This window comes from Moschus berezovskii, chromosome 3 (assembly GCF_049115385.1).
Source record: "Moschus berezovskii isolate FMDL1 chromosome 3, NW_MosBer_1.0, whole genome shotgun sequence".
Taxonomy (NCBI): domain Eukaryota; kingdom Metazoa; phylum Chordata; class Mammalia; order Artiodactyla; family Moschidae; genus Moschus; species Moschus berezovskii.
In genome coordinates this window covers 122,832,780-122,850,747 of record NC_142462.1, presented here as the reverse complement: position 1 = coordinate 122,850,747, position 17,968 = coordinate 122,832,780, and the positions used below count along the sequence as shown (strand labels likewise).

The 17,968-nt window shown below is 44.2% G+C and overlaps 2 protein-coding genes and 2 pseudogenes across 6 annotated transcripts in view; 2 read left to right on the top strand and 2 right to left on the bottom strand.

Moving 5' to 3' along the window:
- LOC129552014 (GTPase IMAP family member 1-like) overlaps nt 1–17,968 on the bottom strand; it is a 153,877-nt gene that overhangs the window by 72,273 nt on the left and 63,636 nt on the right. The gene's annotated exons all lie outside the window — the stretch shown is intronic.
- Nucleotides 1–17,968, bottom strand: part of LOC148778425 (GTPase IMAP family member 4-like) — a 34,610-nt gene that overhangs the window by 5,592 nt on the left and 11,050 nt on the right. Inside the window, exons 1-2 of one of the 4 annotated variants that reach the window (XM_088834732.1) lie at nt 4,960–5,028; nt 1,982–2,035 (exon numbers count right to left, since the gene is read on the bottom strand). In XM_088834732.1, coding sequence (XP_088690858.1) covers nt 1,982–2,021 — 40 coding nt within the window. In that variant the 5' untranslated portion in view covers nt 2,022–2,035; nt 4,960–5,028. Of the gene's footprint in view, nt 1–1,981; nt 2,036–4,300; nt 4,737–4,947; nt 5,029–17,968 lie in introns of those variants that run through there. The other 3 variants (XM_088834734.1, XM_088834733.1, XM_088834736.1) reach the window with 3 other exon arrangements.
- LOC148778427 (sulfate transporter pseudogene) lies at nt 7,390–8,536 on the top strand (annotated as a pseudogene).
- LOC148778426 (sulfate transporter pseudogene) lies at nt 8,659–9,508 on the top strand (annotated as a pseudogene).

Here is a 17,968-nt window from a genome sequence, read left to right as displayed (position 1 = left end):
GGAACTCAAAAGCCTCTTGATGAAAGTGAAAGAGGAGAGTGAAAAGGTTGGCTTGAAGCTCAACATTCAGAAAACAAAGATCATGGCATCTGGTCCCATCACTTCATGGGAAATAGATGGAAAAACAGTGGAAACCGTGTCAGACTTTATTTTTTTGGGTTCCAAAATCACTGCGGATGCTGATTGCAGCCATGAAATTAAAAGACGCTTACTCCTTGGAAGGAAAGTTATGACCAACCTTGATAATATATTAAAAAGCAGAGACATTACTTTGCCAACCAAGGTCCGTCTAGTCAAGGCTATGGTTTTTCCCGTGGTCATGTATGGATGTGAGAGTTGGACTGTGAAGAAAGCTGATCACCAAAGAATTGATGCTTTTGAACTGTGGTGTTGGAGAAGACTCTTGAGAGTCCCTCATACCGCCAGGAGATCCAACCAGTCCATTCTAAAGGAGATCCATCCTGGGTGTTCATTGGAGGGACTGATGCTAAAGCTGAAACTGCAATACTTTGGCCACCTCATGCAACGAGTTGACTCACTGGAAATGACTCTGTTGCTGGGAAAGGTTGGGGGCGGGAGGAGAAGGGGACAACAGAGAATGAGATGGCTGGATGGCATCACCGACTCTGTGGACATGAATTTGAGTGAATTCTGGGAGTTTGTAATGGACAGGGATGCCTGGCGTGCTGTGATTCATGGGGTCGCGGAGAGTCCGACACGACTGAGCTACTGAACTGAACTGAAATGAACTGAAGGTTTATCTAAGAAAAAATGTACATAAGAATTCAGAGTATTCTTAATATTTGGCCTCACAATAGAAGCTCCAACCTAAGGAGATCCCAGGGCATTGGTCCTTAGAGACAGGCTGTAGGAAATTCATGGCCCGGCAGTTAAAAGGAACAAATGCCAGTGCCAACACCTCAACCATTGACCAATGCTGATAACGAATGGATGGCAACCTCTGAAGATGGCAGCCATAGCCACGAAAGAGTCCATCCCGGCACTCGTGCCTCTTGGGAAGGTGGATTCTCAGCCCCTCTCATCAAGATGCTGAGTCTGTTTCTCCAACCGTTCAGTCTGACTGGGCCATGTGACTTGCTTTAGATCATAGGACCATGAAAACATGGATAAGCAGAGAATCCAAAAGCGCTGACACCTTGTGCTTTGCCTTCTCTTTTGATTTTTGGAACCCTACAACTGCCCTGGATTAGCCTACTTGATGAGGGGCACAAGGCCCTGTTATCCCTGTCTGCCTGGCTGACCCAGAGCTTGCTGACCACCAGACATGCCTGTGAGGCTATCCAGGATTATTGCGTTGTGTTCTGAACCACCAGCCGAGCACCCACACATGAGTCAGGCTGGCTGAGATTAGCCAGGTTGGTCCAGACCCAAGCACGGCCCAAGTGACCCTCAAAATTAAGAGCCACCTAAACGGTTGCTGTTTTAGGTTCCTAAATTGAAGGGTGATTTGCTAAACCAGCAAAAGCTCAAATGATAGAATCTATTCCTAGGATAAAGGGGTAGAGGGAGGGTTATATGAGAAACGGAGTGATCAGTCTGTTGAGTCTGTTGCTTAGAGTGAGGCCACTGGGAGCAGGGAAATTAGGGGCCTGAATGAGGCATTGATCACCCCAACGTTCCTCCTTCCCCGTCCTCTCGGGCTGAAGAGAGGGGCAGAGAAACCACCTGGGAGGCACAACCCCTGATCCGGGGTGCCCACAGGGCAGGAAGCAGCGAATAGGAACTCCCACCACGCCCGGGAGCAGTCAGGGTGTTGGAAGTCACCTCCTGCTCGCTGTCAAGCTCCATCGCAAGGAGGACGCAGAGAGGGTGGAGAGACCGGGAGAGCAGAGCAACGGAAGGGAAACTGAGAAGCGAGGTTGCAGACGCTTTGCTCTTGCACAGCTTGGCTGGATGACAGGGCAGGAGAGTCCCAGCCCTCCCCCGCAAGCCTGGCTGCCCTCCCCAAGCAGCCTCTCACCGTGGCTGGTCCTGGGTTCGCTGAGGTACCGGGCTGCCATTGTGGTTTGGATTCCTGGGAATAAAGAGACAGAACTCTGTTATGTCAGGGAAATGCAGAATAAACCGGAAACATCATCCTCCTGTAAACACTTTCTCTTTTTTCATAAACTTGCTACTCGCTCTCGCCTCTGTTTCTCGATACTTCTGAATTCTGCTTTCAGTCCCATTTCAGACTGTCGTTCTGCTTTACACAGTGTGCGTGCTTCAGGTGCTTCCTTGGCTCGGGGTCCGGGTGCCCTTCCCTCCTCTACTCATGAATTATTGCTCTGAATGCCGTTTGTATGTCGTCTGCAGCCTGGACCCTTCCCAGAGTGCCAAGCTTTTCTATCCCATTCAGATTCTCCATTTGGCAATTTTGTGGGCATCTCAAACCGATTTGGACAAAAATGAAACCCTGACCTCCATCCCAGCCTGGTTCGCATTTCAGTAAGTGGCATCATGAAATAGCTCATGCAGAATCTTGGGGTCATCTCTAAAATATTTCTTTCCTCACTTGCTCACAGTCCATCACCAAATCCTATAGATTTTAGTTCCCCAAATGAAAAATTATCCATTTCTCCCCACCTCCATGTGAGTCCAACCCTATCATTTGACTGCAATGTAGCAGGCTCCCAAATGATAGTGTATGTTCAATGCCTCCTCTACTCAATAGTCAGATGCCTTTATAAAATTTATAATCGAAGGGCAATTGCTTTACAGTATTTGTAGGCAATGGCAAGCCACTCCAGTACTCTTGCCTAGAAAATCCCATGGATGGAGCAGCCTGGTAGGCTGCAGTCCGTGGGGTCGCTAAGGGTTGGACACGACTGAGCGACTTCACTTTCATTTTTCACTTTCACACATTGGAGAAGGAAATGGCAACCCACTCCAGTGTTCTTGCTTGGAGAATTCCAGGGACGGGGGAGCCTGGTGGGCTTCCATCTATGGGGTCACACAGAGTCGGACACGACTGAAGTGACTTAGCAGCAGCAACCAAACATCAACATGAATCAGTCAAAGGTTTACCTATGTTCGCTCCCACCTAAACATCCCTCCCACCTCCCTCCGCACCCGACCCTCTAGGTTGTTACCAAGTCCCTCTTTGAGGTCCCTGAGTCATACAGCAAATTCCCATTGGCTACCTATTTTACATATGGTAATATATATTTCCACGTTACTCTCTATACATAGTCAGACACCTTTTTGATATTTGGTTTTTTTCTCGTTTAGATTTTCTAATGGATTGCTTTTGTTTTTTTATTTTTCAAATAGTTGAAAGCCCTTGGAATGGTCCCAAAGGCCTTGCATGATCAATTTCTCCCTCTCTCTCTCTCAAAAAGCTTTAATCATACTGGCCTCCTCCCCTGAATCCTCTAAGCTCCCCCAGCTTCTAGACCTTTGAGAAGCACTTCCCCCTCTCTGGAATACTTCCACCCCCACCCAAAGGCCAACTGGTTTCTGTTCAGCCCTCAGGCTTCACTGTTTTGTTTTTTCTCCAGAGGGGGTCTCTCCACCCAGATCATCAACCAACAAGACAAGTTTGGTGTGGAGTTTGTTCTAACTACACCCAAGAGTTTCTATAGAATACATACATGGTAGGAAGTGGTTTGATTTTTTTTACTGTCTCCTTGTAGACTGCTAGATTTGTGATGGTGAACCGTCTGTCTAGCATATCCCCTTATTCATGAGGAAAAAAGCACAGTGTTGGACAAAGTATGAATCTCAAAAAATATTTGTTCAATAAATGAATTGATTAAAAAGCCCCACTGTTTCCTGCTTCCTCTGTGATTGAGCTTTATGTCTCGCTTGCATCTGGCTGTGAAAAAACTTATCTTTCCCTTATTAAAAGCACATTGCTCTTGAAACATGACATTACATTTTAGATGCCTTCTTTTATCACTACCTACTAAGGTTGGGCAATAGAGAAAACCATTTGAAGAATTCTTAGCAGAGCAGATTTTAACTAGAACAGGCTGAAAATGCTATTTGCTAAAGACAGAACCATCTGATAGGAATACAAATGTGAAATGCTTTCTTTTGAAAGTCTATTAGTAATAAAAGTAGGAAACAGCTTCTTATAAAATGGGAACTGAAATCACTGAATTTTAGAAAATAGGCTTTGTTCATAAAGTTGATGTTGGTTGTGGGTGTTAGGAGAAGGAGTAAGGTACCAGAAATAGGAACGCACAAGGTTTGTGTTATTTCTTAAGGTCTGCTGTCCAGTCTGTGGACTCTGTCCTCAGCATCCTTTAATGCTGTTCCATTGATCCCAGTTCAGATATAAAGCCAGAGGACTGACCTTCTCTACACACCGACACTGGATGGCTGAATTCCCCTCCTGCTGTCTAAGGAACAAGCGACCGTTGGTCCCCTGCTTCTCCTGAATGGGAGACAGTTACGTGGGTTGGCATCTCCCTCCTCCTGTCTTCTAAAAGCTTCTCTTCCCCAACTCAGGGTGAGGCCCAGCAAGAGACTGTCCCTGAGGAGGCAGGTCCAAAGGGGCAGCTCTGAGCAGAAACTTAACTGGGAACAGACTCACTGGTCCTGCTCTGCATGCCAGCTTTGCAACAGGGGAAGTGCTGAGCTGGGCCTCTTACATCTCCAGCTCTTCTCACCACCAGCTTCCCATAGTACGAATTCTGTCTGCTTGGTCAGTGGTAATCCTGAAAACTGCAAGTTTCTTATAAATTCTATGAATGGTGAGAGGACTCATTTGTTTTTACAAGTATTCTCTGAGCTGACACCATGGAAAGAGGCATCAATTTGTAGGGCTCAGCCTTCAAAACAGATTACAGCCTAAAATAATCAAAAACAGGAAACAGAAACCCAATGAGAAATATATTCTGAGAGCAAGTTTGCAGGAAGTTTAAGATATAGATCTGGGGAGGAGTCCCCCTCCATCAAATCACACATTTCCCTCCCTCTCTCTCACCTCCACAAACATACCTCTTCCCTTACCTAGAAAATCCGGGGCCTGCTCCCTTCTCTTACTTTGAAGACAAGGCTGAACCAGGAGGTGACGCAAAGCTATTAAAGGGAGGAGCAGGAGGAGACAGGAAGTGAGGGAGGAGTCATCCAAACTCACCCAAAAGACCTGCTGCCCCTGTGATCATCTAGGAGAGTTAGAATTCTTTGCAAAGATGAAACCGTTTTGTGTGATTCCGTACTGTTGCCCTGAGCCACATGGGCTATTGAGCTCATGAAATGCAAGAAGTGTAATTGAAGAACTGAATTTTAAATTTTATTCCAAATTGTTTAATTGAAAGTTACAGTTGAATGGCCACACCTGCCTAGTCGCTACCATACTAGGCCGTGCAGAGATTACAAAAGGGAGGGAAACAAGATGGGTCATGCTGTGAAAGTCGAGAAAAAACTGCTGTGTCAAAACCAGAGTGCTGACGCTCAGAGTGTGGCCAAGATGGCAGAGTAGGAAGACCCTGAGCTCAACTCCTCTTATGGACACGCCAGAACCACAAGTATCTAGAAAGCAACTATGACCTAAGAACTAGTAGAAAAGAGTTTCCACAACTAGAGGTAAAAGGAAGGAAGCACAACAAGACAGGAGGGAGTAAGGTCAAGACCCACATCCCTAGGTAGGCGACCGGAAATAGGAAGATAATCACAACAGAGGTTTTCCCCAAGGAGCAAGGGATTGGGCCCCACTTCAGGCTCCCCGGGGGGAGCGGTCCTGCACTAGGACGGTGAGCACCCAAAATATCTGACTTTGTTGTGTCATTGGTAAGCTGTGTTTGGCTCTTTGTGACCCCATGGACTGTAGCCTGCAGGCTCCTCTGTCCATGGGATTCTCCAGGCAAGAATCCTGGAGCGGGTAACCATTCCCTCCTCTGGGGGATCTTCCTGACCCAAGGATCCAACGCACGTGTTCTGCATTGCAGGCATCTTCTTTACGACTGAGACACCTGAGAAGCCCCAAAACATGCGACTTTGAAGGCTACAGGGCTTCCCCATGGGAGAGCGAGAAGGCGTGGAAAGAGACCCCACTCTTCAAGGGCATGGACAAAATCTCTCATGCTCTGAGACCCAGCGCATAAGCAGTGATATGACAGGAGCCTGAGGGAGACCCACTTGCTGATCTTGGAGAGCCGCCCAGAGAGGCAGGAGGCAACTGTGTATATATATCTATACGTTCTCGGATTGGAAGAATCAATATTTTGAAAAGGCCTGCCACAATATTGTTCTATACTATCCAAAGTAATCTACAGGCTCAATGCAATTTCTATCAAATAACCAATGGCATTTCTCATGGAATTAGAACACAAAAGTTTACTATTTGCATGGGAACACAAATGACCCTGAACAGCCAAAACAATCTTGCCAATAAAATGAACAACATAGAAGAAGGGGACAAATTCTTAGAAAGGTACAATCTCCCAACAGTGAGCCAGGAAAAAATCAAATATAAGAATAGACCAAAAACCAGTTCTATAGTCTCCCCATTGGGGAATCTAACGCAGTCTCCCACCTGACAGGTGGGGAAACTGGTAAAGAATCCACCTGCAATGCAGGAGACCCGGGTCAAGAAGATCCCCTGGAGAAGGAAATGGCTACCCACTCCAGTATTCTGGCCTGGAGAATTCCATGGACTGTATAGTCCACGGGTTCAGAAACACTCGGACACAACCGAGCAACTTTCACTTTCACAATAACTAATCATGAAACTGAATGTGATATTCAGACCAAGAAACAAAGTCCAGGACCAGATGGATTCACAAGTGAATTCTACCAAACAGTTATGAAAATGTTAACAGCTATCCTTCTCGAATGACTTCAAAAGACTGCAGAGGAAGAAATACTTCCGAATTCATTGTATGAGGCCAGCATCACTCTGATTCAAAATCAGAAAAGATAACACAAAAAAGAAAAGTATAGGCCAATATCACTGATGAACATATATGCAAAAATCCTCAACAAAATATTAACAAACCGTGCTGGGCTTTCACTCTAGAGTCTCCTTCTGCACCTCCCAGAGGGTGCCTGCATGCCACTCCCCTGTCCTGCCTGGCTGGGTCCTCCTCTTCCAGGGGCCAGGCAATGGGTGGGCAGGGGGTCAGTAGGTTAAAGGGACGCTGTGCTGGAGGTGGGCTGCCTCTGCCCACACCACCTTATCCCCTCAGTCCCGCCATGGTGGAAGATGTGTCTTGAAGCCAGGTTGTGTGGGGGTGGCCCAGACTCAAGAGGTTTGGAAAAGTCTCTTGACCCAGAAATCACAGAGAGCTATTCCAAAGTAGAAGGAATGCACTCAGACTAGCTTGGCCTGAAGGTGAGAAGAGAGTCCTGGACCAGTTGCATTGAGAAATGAAGAGCTCCTGTGTGAATTCGCCAATCTGATTGACTTGCTCAGGTAGGCTGGAACATCGATCTCCTGAAATGTCTTTGAAAAATAAAAGACAAGATAACCTTTCATCCAAGGATTGTTAAAGGAAATAACCAATACAGTTCTCCATGTAGGATCCCTCTGGAGCATGAAGAGGAATCATGTAACAGCTTTCAGCAATTTGAGACGAATGATCAACGCAGACCTTATCCTAGGGTCCACTTGGAGCCTTAAAAGAAACCAAATACTAACTTCAGGCAATTTGCAACAAAAATATAGAGTTGCCAGTGCCATCCAGCCAAACCCCAAAATACCTTTTTTGGTTTTCTTCCTGTTTTGCAGTGGCTCCCAGAATGTAATCTGGAGGAAAATATTTTAGGAGATGTGATGTCTGGCTTGATTGTGGGCATCTTGCTGGTGCCCCAGCCCACTGCTTATTCTCTCTTGGCTGGCCAGGAACATTTTGATGGTCTACACACATCGTCCTTTGCTGGCTTTGATTATTTCCCTTTGGGGACCTCCCATCACCACTCTGTGGGCATTTTTGGAGTGTTGTGCCTTATGATCAGTCAGCTGTAGTTGACTGAGAACTGTACGGAGATGGTTATGATGCTGCCCATGTTGCTCCTTCCTTGGGAATGGTTCAGATGGGAGCACACTGTTAAGCCAGACATCAGGCAAGATATGGAACACAAGTAGCTATGACATTATAGTTGACAGTACGGTAACTTTGAAGGTTGGAGTTTATCAGGAAGCAATGGGCTCTGTCAAGTGAGCTTTGTTTCAGTCTATCTCTCAGATGCCTTGCTGAGTGGATTTGTCACCTGTGCCTCCTTCACAGCTGTTACATCTCAGACCAAGTATCTCCCTGGACTCAGACTCCATTGGAGTAATGGCGGGGATTATTCATCACTGCAAGTGAAAGTGTCATGCTCAGTCATGTCCCACTCTCTGTGACCCCATGAACTGTAGCCCGCCAGGCTCCTCTGTCCATGGGACTTCTCCAGGCAAGAATACTGGAGTGGGTTGCCATGCCCTCCTCCAGGGGATCTTCCTGACCCAGGGATACAACCCATGTCTTGTAAGTCTCCTGCATTGGCAGACGGGTTCTTTACCACTAGTGCCACCTGGAAAGCCAAATCTCTGGAAAGCCCTATGTAAATATAAGAATCTGCCCAAGATGTGGGACTTTCCTGGTAGCTCAGCTGGTAAAAAATCCACCTGTGATGCAGGAGGCTCCTGTTCAATCCCTGGGTTGGGAAGATCCCCTGAAGGGAACAGCTACCCACTGCAGTATCCTGGCCTAGAGAATTCCATGAATGATGTGGAGGATTAGCCAAATGGATACAGTTATCTGGTTTGGTACTGTGCTGTCCTCTGAAATAAGTACTGAAATAAGCCTGCTTATTGGGGTTGGTTTTTCTATGTTTTGGCTCATCCTCTACACTCAGAAGCCAAGACTTCATTGCTTGGCCCAGCTAAAGAGTTTGAAATCTTTGAATCCTTGTCTGCCTACAAGAACTGCCAGGCTCAGTCAGCCATCAAGGTTGTCCACTTTGAATACACTCTCTATGACATGAACAGAGAATATTTTAAATCTTCTTTATAAAAAAGGCCCTCTCAATCCAGTCTTTGTATGTTCAGTTCAGTTCAGTCGCTCAGTCTCATCTGACTCTTTGCGTCCCCGTGGATGGCAGCCCGCCAGGCCTCCCTGTCCATTGCCAACTCCCGGAGCTTGCTGAAACTCATGTCCATTGAGTCAGTGATGCCATCCAATCATCTGATAGGCAGCTCAGAAAAAGGAAGCCAAGAAAAAGATCAAAAGGGAAACAGCCGCTCCCAGTGGAATCCAGGATGAAGTTTCAGTGCGACTTTCCCATGATTCCTTAGAGTCCCACACCATCGTGACTGACTGCAGTGCAACACAGCTTTTAGGTCCAGCAGGGATCCACATGATGAGAGAAGTTCTCAGGGTTCATGAAGCCGTTGGCATCCAGGTTCTGCTGGCTCAGTGCAATCCCTCTGTGAGGGACTCCCTGGTCCAGGGAGAGTGCTGGAGAAATGAAGACGAAAATCTCTTTTCAGTGTATGTGAAGCATGACTTTTGCGGAAGATTCTCAAAATTTGAAAGATATGTATGTTCCCAATGGTCTGAGCTTTTCCAGTGACTGAGAAAGTAGATGGAAGGGAGGAATACTGTTTAGGCAATTGTTTAAAATTTCACGTGTGCAGCATTTTGTACCATGGACCTGGAAATTGTCGCCACCTGAAGATTTTGGCCTTTTGGCTGGACAAAACTGTTCCTTTGAAGCTGATGGCCATCATCCATACACAAACGCAGCAGAGCTTTTAGTTAGGCAGAATCAAAAAGAAGAAACTACCGAGGTTTTCAGCTTTCTTGCACTTATGGAATTAAATGAGTATCTGTTGAACTGAACTGTAGAGTAGCCCCCAAATTTAATGACCATCCCGTTTTAGGAGATAAGCGTCTGGACTCTTCCTTCCTCAGGAGGTGAAGGGGTAAGATGGCATTTACATGAAAAGTCTTGGGGCCTGTTTGGCACGGCTCCCTAGAGAGGGAGTAGAAAGAAAGTAGGGAAAAAATACTGTGTCTCCTCCTGTAAGAGCAGGTCAAGAGGCTTCCTGAGTGCAGGGTAGTAACAGACAAGCTTGTGCTCACTTTGGGCTTCCCTGGTTCTTGTCTTCCCTGCCGGCACCCCCGGCCCCAGATGGCACTCAGATCTCTGAAAATTCCTCTCAGGCAAAGTCTTTCAGTTCAGTTCAGTTCAGTTCAATGGCTCAGTCATGTCTGACTCTTTGCGACCCCATGAATCACAGCACGCCAGGCTTCCCTGTCCATCACCAACTCCCGGAGTTCACTCAAACTCATATCCACAGAGTCGGTGATGCCATCCAGCCATCTCATTCTCTGTTGTCCCCTTCTCCTCCCACCCCCAACCCTTCTTAGCATCAGACTCTTTTCCAGTGAGTCAACTCGTCGCATGAGGTGGCCAAAGTATTGCAGTTTCAGCTTTAGCATCAGTCCTTCCAATGAACACCCAGGATTGATCTCCTTTAGAATGAACTGCTTGGATCTCCTTGCAGTCCAAGGGACTCTCAAGAGTCTTCTCCACCACCACGGTTCAAAAGCATCCATTCTTTGGCGATCAGTCTTCTTCACAGTCCAACTCTCACATCCATACATGACCACGGGAAAAACCATAGCCTTGACTAGACGGACCTTTGTTGGCAAAGTAATGTCTCTGCTTTTTAATATTCTATCTAGTTTGGTCATAACTTTACTTCCAAGGGGTAAGCGTCTTTTAATTTCATGGCTGCAATCAGCATCTGCAGTGATTTTGGAGCCCAAAAACATAAAGTCTGACACTGTTTCCACTGTTTCCCCATTTATTTCCCATGAAGTGGTGGGACCAGATGCCATGATCTTTGTTTTCTGAATGTTGAGCTTCAAGCCAACCTTTTCACTCTCCTCTTTCACTTTCATCAAGAGGCCTTTGAGTTCCTCTTCACTTTCTGCCATAAGGGTGATGTCATCTGCATATCTGAGGTTATTGATATTTCTCCCAGCAATCTTGATTCCAGCTTGTGCTTCTTCCAGCCCAGCGTTCCTCATGATGTACTCTGCATATAAGTTAAATAAGCAGGGTGACAATATACAACCTTGATGTACTCCTTTTCCTATTTGGAACCAGTCTGTTGTTCCATGTCCAGTTCTGACTGTTGCTTCCTGACCTGCATACAGGTTTCTCAAGAGGCAGGTCAGGTGATCTGGGATTCCCATCTCTTTCAGAATGTTCCACAGTTTATTGTGATCCACACAGTCAAAGGCTTTGATGTTTTTAGTCAGACTTCTTGTTCAGGGCAAGTAGGTAAGAAAAGAACTCCTCAAAATCAGCCAGCACAGTGAGAATCCTCCCTGTCTCTTCTCTGATCCCTACATTCCCCTGTGTCTGAGGACTTCTTCTCTTTATGCGCTGTGTGCTTCCCATGGAATCTGTCCTAAACTGCGGTATCTTATGAGCAGTGAGCAACGAGTTGGCCAGGAAAAGGTAAAATGCTGGCCGGGTAATTTTATGTAGCCTTTACATTTTCTTTTTTTGATTTTTGGCTGCACTGGGTCTTTGCTGCTGCACCTGGGCTGTTTCACGTTGCAGAGAGTGGGGGCTAATCTCCAGTTGCAGGGAGTGTGGGTTTCTCTTGTTGGGAAGCATGGGCTCTAGGGCACGTGGACTTCAGTATTTGTGACACATGGGCTCGAGAGCACAAGCTCAGTACTTGTGGCACACAGGCTTAGTTGCTCTGCAGTATGTGAGATCCTCCCAGACTAGGGATGGAAGCTGTGTCTCTTGCATTGACAGGAGGATTCTTTACTGCTGAGCCACCAGGGAAGCACATATGTAGCCTTTTAAATGAGTCTGAGGCAAATTGTTCAGGATAGGTTGCAAAAAGGCCTGATTGACAGCTTCCCTTAACAATTTATTTATTTTGCAGTGAATTTATTTTTCCTTCCCATGATATTTTAGCAAGGGTCAACTGGAATTGACATTCTTTCGCATATTGAGAAGCTGCTGGTCATCTTTATTTACTCTGCAAGAAAAATTTATTGTATCCAATGGAAAAGAATAAGTAATAGTCTGCTTCCAAAAGAGCATCAGTAATTAATCTGTAGATGTTTTTTAGTGAAAACGGAGTGAAAGTTACTGCCGTGCGCCCTATTGATGTACAAAGAATACTAGTGGTAGTGACAGCTTCTAACTCTATGAAATAAAGTGAAAATGATAGTCATTCAGTCATGTCCAACTTTTTGCGACCCCATGGACTGGAGCCTGCCAGGCTCCTCTGTCAATGGAATTCTCCAGGCAAGAATACTGGAGTGGCTTGCCATGCCCTTCTCTAGGATGTCTTCCTAACCCAGGGATTGAACTCGGGTCTCCTGCATTTCACGCTCTTTGGATATTCTAAAACTATTATGTAAGAGGATTTAGAAGGATCACATTCATACAACCCAGATTCTGTGGGTGAATTATTTATGATAGCTGATCACAGGTTGTGGCATAGCAATATTTCCTTATCAAAAGCAAGTATGTCCAAAATTGAAAGCTTAAAGTTTTGTATCTGGACTTTTATGGATGAAGAAAGTAAACAGATTTTCCAAAGTTAGGACTAGGAGACTAGTTTATGGGGAAATGAATAGCACACTATTTTAAACAAACCAAATAAAAATAGCAAATATGCAAAATCATTTTTAACCCACTCCAAGTTATGACCAACCTTGATAGTATATTAAAAAGCAGAGACATTACTTTACCAACAAAGGTCCATCTAGTCAAGGCTATGGTTTTTCCTGTGGTCATGTATGGATGTGAGAGTTGGACTGTGAAGAAAGCTGATCGCCGAAGAATGGATGCTTTTGAACTGTGGTGTTGGAGAAGACTCTTGAGAGTCCCTTGGACTGCAAGGAGATCCAACCAGTCCATTCTAAAGGAGATCAGTCCTGGGTGTTCATTGGAAGGACTGATGCTAAAGCTGAAACTGCAATACTTTGGACACCTCATGCGACGAGTTGACTCACTGGAAAAGACTCTGTTGCTGGGAAAGGTTGGGGGCGAGAGGAGAAGGGGACGACAGAGAATGAGATGGCTGGATGGCATCACCGACTCTGTGGACATGAGTTTGAGTGAACCCCGGGAGTTGGTGATGGAGAGGGAGGCCTGGCGTGCTGTGATTCATGGGGTCGTGGAGAGTTGGACACGACTGAGTGACTGAACTGAACTGACCTGAACTGAACATTCTTAAATGACTTATGGTTTTTCCAGTAGTCATGTCTGGATGTGAGAGTTGAACCATAAAGAAGGTTGAGTGCCAGAGAACTGATGTTTTTGAACTTTGGTGTTGGAGAAGACTCTTGAGATTTCCTTGGACTGCAAGGAGATCAAAGTGAATCCTAAAGGAAATCAATTCTGAATAGTCATGAGAGGGACTGATACTTCAGCTGAAGTTCCAAATCTTTGGCCACCTGATGCAAAGAGCTAACTCACTGAGAAAGACGCTGATGCTGGGAAAGATTGAAAACAGGAGAAGGGGAAGACAGAGGATGAGATGGTTAGATGGCATCACCAACTCGATGGACATGAGTTTGAGCAAGTTCCAGGAGTTGGTGATGGCCTGGAAAACCTGGCATGCTGCAGTCCATAGGGTTGCAAGGGGTCGGACACCACTTAGTGACTGAACAACAACGACATTCTAAACAGTTAAGGTATTTATGAAATGCAAAACTTACGAGTAGAGCACCTATTAGAGGGGGAGACTTTAAAAATTGTTTTATATTTTGTATTGGAGTATAGCCGATTAAAGAGTGGGACACTTTTAAAATATCTTTCTTGTTGGCCCCATAAATTGCAAGTGTTGTTTTTCTTTTGGGAGAGCTCTGTTCATCATGAAAAATGTCTTTCTCTTATTAAAAGAAAACAGTTTCTCATGTGCTAGAATTCTGTTTTTGAGGTGATTGACATCATGATTACATGTCATAGTGTCTGGAGTGTTAACATCATTTTAGAACTTAAGTCTAGAAATTGAGAAATGTTAGCTGCTGTTTGTATTTGTCTTTTGTTCATTGTTTTTAGCCAATATTTGCTCTTTCTCTTCAGTTTTATGAATAGTAAAATTTAAAAAATTAGCAAAGAAAATCAAATAATACATTAAAAGGGTCATCTACCAGGATCAAGTGGGATTTATCCTAGGGATATGAGGATTTTTCTATTTCTAGAAACCAATCAGTGTAATACACCATGTTAACAAATTAAAGAATAAAAAAATATACAATTATCTCAATAGTTGTAGAAAAAGTTTTTGATAAAATTCAGCATCAGTTTATAATAAAAAATCTCCAGGAAGGGAGCTTAAAGGGAACGTCAGTTCAGTTCAGTTCAGTCGATCAGTCATGACTGACTCTTTGTGACCCCAAGAACCACAGCACGCCAGGCCTCCCTGTCCATCACCAACTCCAGTAGTCCACCCAAACCCATGTCCATTGAGTTGGTGATGCCATCCAACCATCTCATCATCTGTCGTCCCCTTCTCCTCCTGCCCTCAATCTTTCCCAGCATCATGGTCTTTTCAAATGAGTCAGCTCTTCGCATCAGGTGGCCAAAGTATTGGAGTTTCAGCTTCAGCATCTGTCCTTCCAATGAGTATTCAGGACTGATTTCCTATAGGATGGACTGGTTGTATCTCCTTGCAGTCCAAGGAACTCTCAAGAGTCTTCTCCAACACCACAGTTTAAAAGTATCAATTCTTCGATGCTCAGTTTCCTTTAAGTCCAACTCTCACATCGATACATGACCATTGTAAAAACCATAGCCTTGACTAAATGGACCTTTGTTGACAAAGTAATGTCTAACTCAACACAATAAAGGCCATATATGACAAACCCATGGGCTTCCCTGATGGCTCAGTGGAAAAGAAGCCTCCTGCCAATGCAATAGATGTGGGTTTGATGTCTGGGTGGGGAAGATCCCTTGGAGAAGAGAATGGCAGCCCACTCCGATATTCTCACAGACAGTAGAGCCTGGAAGCTACCATCCAAGGGGTCCCAAAAGAGTTGGAAATGACTTAGTGACTAAATAGCAACAATTACAAATCCATAGCAAGCATCATAGCCAACAGTGAAAAGCTGAAAGCACTCAGTCTAGAATCAGGAGCAAGTTGAGAATGCCCACTCTTGCCACTTTGATTGAACATAGTTTTGGAAGTCCTCGCCACAGTAATCAGAAAAGAAGAAAATAAAAAGAATCCACATCAGAAAGGAAGATGACACTGTTACTGTTCGCAAATGACTTGATACTATATATAGAAAATCCTAAAGAAAACTACTAGAGCTCATCAGGGAGGTCAGTGAAGTGCAGGATACAAAATTAATTCAGAGAAATCTGTTGCATTTCTATACACTAACAAAGAACTATCAAAAATAGAAATTAAGGAAACAATGCCATTTATCTTTTCATTAAAAAGAAAGAAATACCTAGGGGTAAGCCTACCTAAAGGAGATGAAAGACCTGGACTCCGAAAAGTGTACCACATTGATGAAAGAAATTGAAGACAACACAAACAGGTGGGAAGACATATCACGTTCTTGAACTGGAAGAATTAATACTGATAAAATGACCATACTACCCAAAGTGATTTACAGATTCAATGCAAACCTTATCAAATCACCAATGGCATTTTTTAAAGAACTATAAGAAATAATTTAAAAAATTTGTATGGAAACACAAAAGATCCTCAGAAGTCAAAACAATTTTGAGAAAGAAGAAGAGAGTGGGAGGAATTATGCTTTCTGTAATCAAAACAATGCCAACAGCAATCAAGACAGTATGGTATTGGAGCAAAAACAGACACATAGATTAATGAAATGAACAGAGGCCCCAGAAATAAACCCATGCACTTATGGCCAAAGGAAGCAAGAATATACAATGGAGAAAGACAGTCTCTTAAATTGGACAGCTACAGGTAAAAGAATGAAATTAGGGCATTTCCTAACACCGTATACAAAAAATCCTCAAATTGAGTCAAAGACCTAAATGCAAGACTGGCTACCATCAAACTCCTAGAGGAAACATAAGCAGAACACTCTTTGATAGAAATCACAGCTGTATTGTTTTTTTTTTTGCATCTGTCTCCTAAAGTAAATGAAAGAAAGGCATAAATTTTAAAATGGGACCTCATTAAACTTAAAATCCTTTGCTCAGCAAAGGAAACCATCAACAAAATAAAAACACAACCCTTAGAATGGGAGAAAACACTTGCAGATGATATGAGAGAATAGGGGTTAATGCTAAAAATACATAAACAACTCATGCAATTCAACATCAAAAGAAAAAATAACTATTTGATTTAAAAATGAGCAGGAAACCTGAACACACAGTTTTCCAAAGCAGACAGACAGATAGATAACAGGCACATGAAAAGATGCTCAGCATCATTAATCATCAGGGAAATGAAAATTCCCACAATGACGTATCACTGCATACCTCATATATGTCAGAATGGCTATCATAAGAAAAAAATTAGCAAATATTGGTGAGGATGTGGACACAAGGGAACCCTCCTACGTGGTTGTTGGGAATGTAAATTGGTGCTGTCACTGTGGAAAACAGTATGGAGGCTTCTCAATAAAAATAGAAGTACCATCAGTTCAGTTCAGTTCAGTCGCTCAGTCGTGTCCGACTCTTTGCGACCCCATATAACTCCACAATTCCACTCCTGAGTATGTATCTGAAAACAACACTAATTCAAAAAGACACATGCACCCAGTGTTCATGGAAGCATTATTTATGATGGTTAAGACATGAAAGCTGTCTAATTGTCCATCAATAGACAAACGGATTAAGAAGATGTGGTGTGTATACACACATGCACACACATACACACATACACACTGGAATACTACTCAGCCACAAAAAGAATAACAATTTGCCATTTGCAAGAACATGGCTATACTTGCAGGGTATCATGCTAAGTGAACTAAGTCAGAGAGAAAAAGAAAAATACTGTGTCATATCACTTAATATAGACTCTAAAAGGTACAACAAAACTAGTGAATATAATAAAAAAGAAACAGGATCACAGATATAGAGAACAAACTAGTGGTTACCAGTGGAGACAGGGAAGGGGAAGGGGCAATATAAGGGTCAGTCAGTCAGTCAGTTCAGTCACTCAGTCGTGTCCGGCTCTTTGCGACCCCATGAATCACAGCGCGCCAGGCCTCCCTGTCCATCACCAACTCCCGGAGTTCACTCAAACCCATGTCCATCAAGTCGGTGATGCCATCTAGCCATCTCATTCTCTGTCATCCCTTTCTCCTCCTGCCCCCAATCCCTCCCAGCATCAGAGTCTTCTCCAATGAGTCAACTTTTCACATGAGGTGGCCAAAGTATTGGAGTTTCAGCTTTAGCATCAGTCCTTCCAATGAATACCCAGGACTGATCTCCTTTAGAATAGACTGTTGGATCTCCTTGCGGTACAAGGGACTCTCAAGAGTCTTCTCCAACACCACAGATCAAAAGCATTAATATAAGGGTAGGAGATTTGAAAGGTGCAAACTGTGTGTATTAGTTGCTCAGTTTGTCTGACTCTTTGCGACCCCACGGACTGTAACCTGCCCGGCTCCTCTATCCAGGGGATTCTCCAGCAAGAATACTGGTGTTTGTTGCCATTCTCTTCTCCAAGGGATCTTCCCGACCCAGGGATTGAAGCTGGGTCTCTCATATTGCAGGTGAATTCTTTACTGTCTGAGCCACCAGGGAAGCTCATAAAATAAGCTGCAAGGATATATTGTACAAACACAGGGAATATAGCCAATATTTCATAATAACTATTAATGGAGCTTATTTAACTTTTATGCAGAGTACATCATGGGAAATGCTGGCTGGATGAATCACAAGCTGGAATCAAAATTGCCAGGAGAAATATCAATAACCTCAGATAAGCAGATGACACCACCCTAGTGCCAGAAAGTGAAGAACTAAAGAGCCTCTTAATGAAGGTAAAAGAGGAGAGTGAAAAAGCTGGCTTAAACCTCAACCTTCAAAAAACTAAGATCATGACAGCCAA